Source organism: Neophocaena asiaeorientalis, unplaced genomic scaffold (genome assembly GCF_003031525.2).
Source record: "Neophocaena asiaeorientalis asiaeorientalis breed wild unplaced genomic scaffold, Neophocaena_asiaeorientalis_V1.1 scaffold629, whole genome shotgun sequence".
Taxonomy (NCBI): Eukaryota; Metazoa; Chordata; class Mammalia; order Artiodactyla; family Phocoenidae; genus Neophocaena; species Neophocaena asiaeorientalis.
In genome coordinates this window covers 4,720,433-4,725,781 of record NW_020175468.1, presented here as the reverse complement: position 1 = coordinate 4,725,781, position 5,349 = coordinate 4,720,433, and the positions used below count along the sequence as shown (strand labels likewise).

The 5,349-nt window shown below is 52.9% G+C and overlaps 1 protein-coding gene across 1 annotated transcript in view; it reads right to left on the bottom strand.

Moving 5' to 3' along the window:
- Window positions 1-225: 225 nt before the first annotated feature.
- The window catches only part of LOC112415656 (optic atrophy 3 protein), a 36,569-nt gene continuing 31,445 nt past the window's right edge, over window positions 226-5,349 (bottom strand). Inside the window, exon 2 of the mRNA XM_024768805.1 lies at window positions 226-1,201. Within this exon, the coding sequence (XP_024624573.1) occupies window positions 765-1,201 (437 nt within the window). The 3' untranslated portion in view covers window positions 226-764. The remainder of the gene's footprint in view (window positions 1,202-5,349) is intronic.

The window sequence follows — 5,349 nt, the reverse complement described above, 5'->3', positions numbered from 1 at the left end:
GCTGAGGCTGAAAGACAGGTCGGACTAGCCACAGACAGGATCCAATTTTCCACCAGAAGCAGGGTTGGTAGGGCATTACCAGAAGACCCTGCACAGCCCTTCCAGTGGGTTGTGCCATAGACTGAACGATGAGAGGGGTTCTGCTGGAATATTCCATTTGAGTGTCTCAGGGGAAGGTACCATGGATCAGGTTAAGGTGAAAGGTGTAATATTTGATGGATCAACTGCAAGCCAAGATCCCTTTTATTTCCCTCATAAGAGGAGTGATGCGCAGAGAAAGCCCACCTTAGAAGGTAAGAGAGGCAGAAGCTCACTGAAAGACACTGCGCTTCCTTACGACAGCCTGTACCAACTGACAAAGGGACGGAGGTATTCCGATGTAAGAGTCCCAGGGAAAAGTTAACACTGATCAAGTAAATGGAGGGCTGATAGATTGATCTGGCTCAAGTCCGGTTCCATTTTCTCTTCTGCCGGAGAAGTGAGCATGTTGTCCTGCTGGCTGGGACCCCATAGGTCTTTGTGGTTTGGAGTGACTGGCTGGAGAGACAGCACTGCGGACTGTACCAAATGAGCTAGAGGTTGGAGGGGGCTACGTTGGAACGCTTCACCTGCTGGGGGCTGGTCGCAGGGGAAGGTACCACAGGTCAGTATGGGGTGACCTAATCCAAGTTCCATCCACATCCCGGTGGTTTCCACTGGGCCAGCACAGGTAGGGGTAACGCAGGCAGAAGGCCACGTCAGGACACACAGGGCAACGTCTAAGTTCAGGCTTCGGCAGGCTCCTTTTCCTCGGATGAGGACACTTCCTGGGACGTGGATGCTGCCTGGGGCGCGGGCGGCGGGTCTGGGGCGCAGAGCTGGGCGCGCACCTCTTGCATCTGCGCCTGCAGCTCCTCCAGGGCGCCCGGCGGCGGCGCCGCCTGCACCTGCGCCTGCAGGGCCTCCAGCGCCAGCGCCACGCGGCCCACCTCGTCCCGCAGCGCGTCCCAGGCGGCGCTCTGCTCCTCTTCCTTGTGACGCTGGTGCGCCTGGTGGCGCCAGTACTCCAGCACCAGGCAGCCGCCGCCCACGATGAAGACGGTGGCCTCGCCCAGCAGCTCGGCGCCCAGCTCGGCGGCCGCCTCCTCGTTCAGCGGCTTGATGACCGTGCCCCGGAAGCCCATGATGCGCATCTTGGTCCGCATCTCCACCCAGTGGTACACTGCGGGGGAAGAGAGGGGTCAGGTCATGCACTGGGAGCCCCCTGCCAACCCCGCCCCTCCACGCCTTGGTGTCCAGATGGGAGAAATGGGGACACAGCAGCCAAAATCACCAGGGGGCACTTTATTTTATTTAATTTATTTATTATTATTATTATTTTTTGCGGTACACGGGCCTCTCACTGCTGTGGCCTCTCCCGTTGTGGAGCACAGGCTCCGGACGCGCAGGCTCATTGGCCATGGCTCACGGGCCCAGCCGCTCCGCGGTATGTGGGATCCTCCCGGACCGGGGCACGAACCCGTGTCCCCTGCATCAGCAGGCGGACTCTCAACCACTGCGCCACCAGGGAAGCCCCAGGGGGCACTTTAAATAAACCCCTGCACCTGGCCTGGTCCCAGGAATGCCAGTCACCCCACCTGGGGTGAACTTCAGAGCATCTTTTTAAGTCTCCCAGAAAATTATGGCAAGGAGCCAGGAATGAGAAACTCTGCCGCAGAGGGGAGGTCCTGAGACTGGGGACCAAGCCCCTGGAAGGTCACTAGGAGCTGCCAGTCTGCAAACTCCCAGGAAGGTGTAAAGAAAGGGTCAACTGCTGGAAGCTTAGCTCCTTCTGCTTGCCCCTCGAGCCACCGCCCCTGGCATCGTCGCCCCACCCACTGCCAAGAAGGCAGACCCCCTTTCTTCCCAGATCTTCCCCAAATGCAAAATCAGGGCTGCAACGGAGAGGGACCTCCTGGATCCAAAGAAAGGGCAGCAGAAATGTAGGAATCGATGCTAGGCGACTGTGAGCACAGGGTGACCAACCCTCTTCGCGAGTCTGGTGCCTCCCATCCGAGATCTTCACCGGCCCTGGAGATGGAGCTGGTAAGAGCTGTGAGCTCTTCCCGGTGAGGTTTTGGGCACATACCTCGGAAGAAGCTCAGAGGTGACTGATGCTGCTGGAACAAAAACTTGCTTGCCCAGCTGTTCCTTTGTGAAGGAAGATTCTCAGCATTTGAGTCTTAGAAACCAAGGCCGAATTGATGCTGACCCCTGACTCACTCCTGTAATAGTTAACATTCATCCAAGGACACATGGGATTATTGGGGAGGCCCTGTTTTCTAGCTCATTTGGAGATTCATTTCCTACATATCATTTTACTTTTAACGTTTAATAATTATCCATGAAAATGCATAAAATATAAAATGTTTTAAATTAATCGTGGACCAATAATCTTAAAGGTAATTCAATCCAGGAGAAAATATTTTAACGTTTAGAATCTTATGGTCTCAGGAAATTAAACAAATTAAAAATTGAATTTCTGTACATATCTTGATTGCGGACACATCATTTATTAGATAGAATTCGGTGGGAAACGGAACTGTAAATATAAGTCCAAGGACGAAAAGGAACAATGTAAAATTTCCGACTGTAAAGGAAGAGCTTGCTCGTTTTTTTTTCTTATAAACTGGACATCGGCAGGCACCACATCACAAGAGTATGTGGATCGCATTAGATACTTCAAAGAAAGGATGCTCCAGGTGCTTAAAAATTTCAGTATTCTTAACACACCAGAAATTACTGGGCTGGCCAAAAAGTTCGTTTGGGTTTTTCCATAAGATGTTTTTTGTTTTTAAGTAATTAATTTTTGGCTGCGTTGGGTCTTCATTGCTGTGCGCGGGCTTTCTCTAGTTGCGGCAAGCGGGGGCTACTCTAAGTTGTGGTGCGCGGGCTTCTCACTGTGGTGGCTTCTCTTGTTGCGGAGCACGGGCTCTAGGTGCACGGGCTTCAGTAGTTGTGGCACGCGGGCTCAGTAGTTGTGGCTCGCGGGCTCTAGAGCGCAGGCTCAGTAGTCGTGGCGCACGGGCTCAGCCGCTCCGCAGCATGTGGGATCTTCCTGGACCAGGGCTCGAACCCGTGTCCTCTGCACTGGCAGGCGGATTCTTAACCACTGCGCCACCAGGGAAGCCCTTCCATAAGATGTTAACAGAACTTTTTGGCCAATCCAATATATCCTTTGCAGGTACTTGAACTTACGAACAGAAGTTTTAGCTGTCAACTTGAAAATGCACTAGAGGGTATATAACTTTTCAATTTTTTAAAGGAGTAAACTTAAAAAAAAATTTTTGTTTGTTTTCATGAAAAAAAATTTTTTTTTAAGTAGAAAAATGTTTGAGAAGCTCTGCCTGGAGCCGGCGGTAAGATCCGAGGAGTGTACCCAGGGCCCTCTCAGTATGCCAGCTACTGCGGTCACCATTACTACTACTTGTTACGTAGGCCCTGGTGCTGTGGGTTTCCTGGGGTCCAGGCTGCGAAGAACCCTCCCACACTGAGGTCCCAGCATCAGGTCATCCTGAGGTCCATGTGGGGCTCTGCCACCTACTGTGTGGGTAATGACAGTTCATTTTGAGGCTCCTCTGTAAAGGGGAGATGATGACCATACACCAGCCCTGCTGCCTCTTAACACCACACTCCCTTCCACTGTTCTGGTCCAGGCTCTGTCTCAGCTCTGACCAATGTCCCCTTCTTGACCTCCCTGTTCAGGGACCCTCCATCCCTCCCATCAGTCTGTGTATTCCTTTCAAAGCGCCTATCACAACTGGGAATGATCCAGTCAGTTGTTTGTACTCCGTCTCCGCACTGGGCTGTGAGCCCCACGAGGGTGGGACCGGGGCTGTCACAGTCATGACTGTGTCCCTAGCACTGTCCAGAACCAGGCCAGGCACACAGATGATGCCCAGTACATCTCGTTGACTGCGTCAATGGGTCCCCGCGCCAGCTTCCTCCCCATCTGCCAGCCCCGGCCTCACCCGCTGCAACTGTTCTCTATGGAGTAATCAGGAGCTGGTTAAAAGACAGCAAAACCCCCCAAAGCTACCATTCTTTTCACTAACAAAAGTAACGCACTGCATGAAAATCAAGTACGCAAACTATAAAATTAAAAGCCAGGAATTCCCTGGCGGTCCAGGGGTTAGGACTCTGCACTCTCACTGCTGAGGGCGTGGGTTCAATCCCTGGTTGGGGAGCTAAGATCCCGCATGCCACCTGGTCCTGATCCCTCAAACATACCTCTAAATCTTGCCCTAATAGGCCTCTTTGTCTCCTAGCGTCCTCTCCTTGACATCTGATTAATAAGCGTACGTTGCTCATCTCTATTTCTGAGTTTTCCAATTGGAAATTTGCTTGTATTTATACAGCTATTTCCTGTTGGTCCCCCGGCCCCACCATAAAAGATGAGCACTTCTTCCCCATGCAGCCTGTCTTTCCCTGGACCCTCCGCTCCCCATTCCTACAAGTGGTTAGTATATTTCTTATTCTTGTATTTACACTCTTTTCACCATCTCCCTCAGCTCCCAACACGGTCAGGGAGGAAACGAGCAGCCCCTCTTCCCCTCTCCACCCTCCACATCTCCCTAGGCCAGACCATCCTTTCCCATGATCAGGATTTAACATACAGGCTGTTCGGTGGCTGTAATACGGCCCTTTGTCCTCTGCGCATCAGCCAAGTCAGAAAAACGAAAATAAATGGCACATACAAGGTGACAGTCGTGGAAACGCTGTTCAGTGGGATGTGTGACTAAGCTAGAAAGGAGCCCCTGTGCTGGGCTGTGTTAGGGCGGGGCCGCCTGGAGGAAGCACCTGGGCGCCTTGATGCGTCCTCAGGATCAAGGGCAGACAGCTTCTCTACCCTTACCCCACAGAGCACATGACGGTTTGCTCTCAGCTGGATGGTGATTTTCTAGGATGACGTGATCTTCCCTCGCATGACAGTTCTCAAACTGCAGATCCTGTCCCGTGAGTCTCTATCTAATGAGATCAATGTGGTGGCACAAACCAGCATTAAAAATATAATCAAGAATATAATCGTTAGGGAACCGCTGACTGAAACCGCCAGCCCCGGCCAGGCACGATGATAACCACTTGCATGAGTTGTCTCGCAACAGGAGGTTCTGATAAAGAATGAGGTGCCGGGCTTCCCTGGTGGCGCGGTGGTTGAGAGTCCGCCTGCTGATGCAGGGGACGCGGGTTCGTGCCCCGGTCCGGGAGGATCCCACATGCCGCGGAGCGGCTGGGCCTGTGAGCCATGGCCGCTGAGCCTGCGCGTCCGGAGCCTGTGCTCCGCAACGGGAGAGGCCACGGCAGTGAGAGGCCCACGTGCCGCAAAAAAAA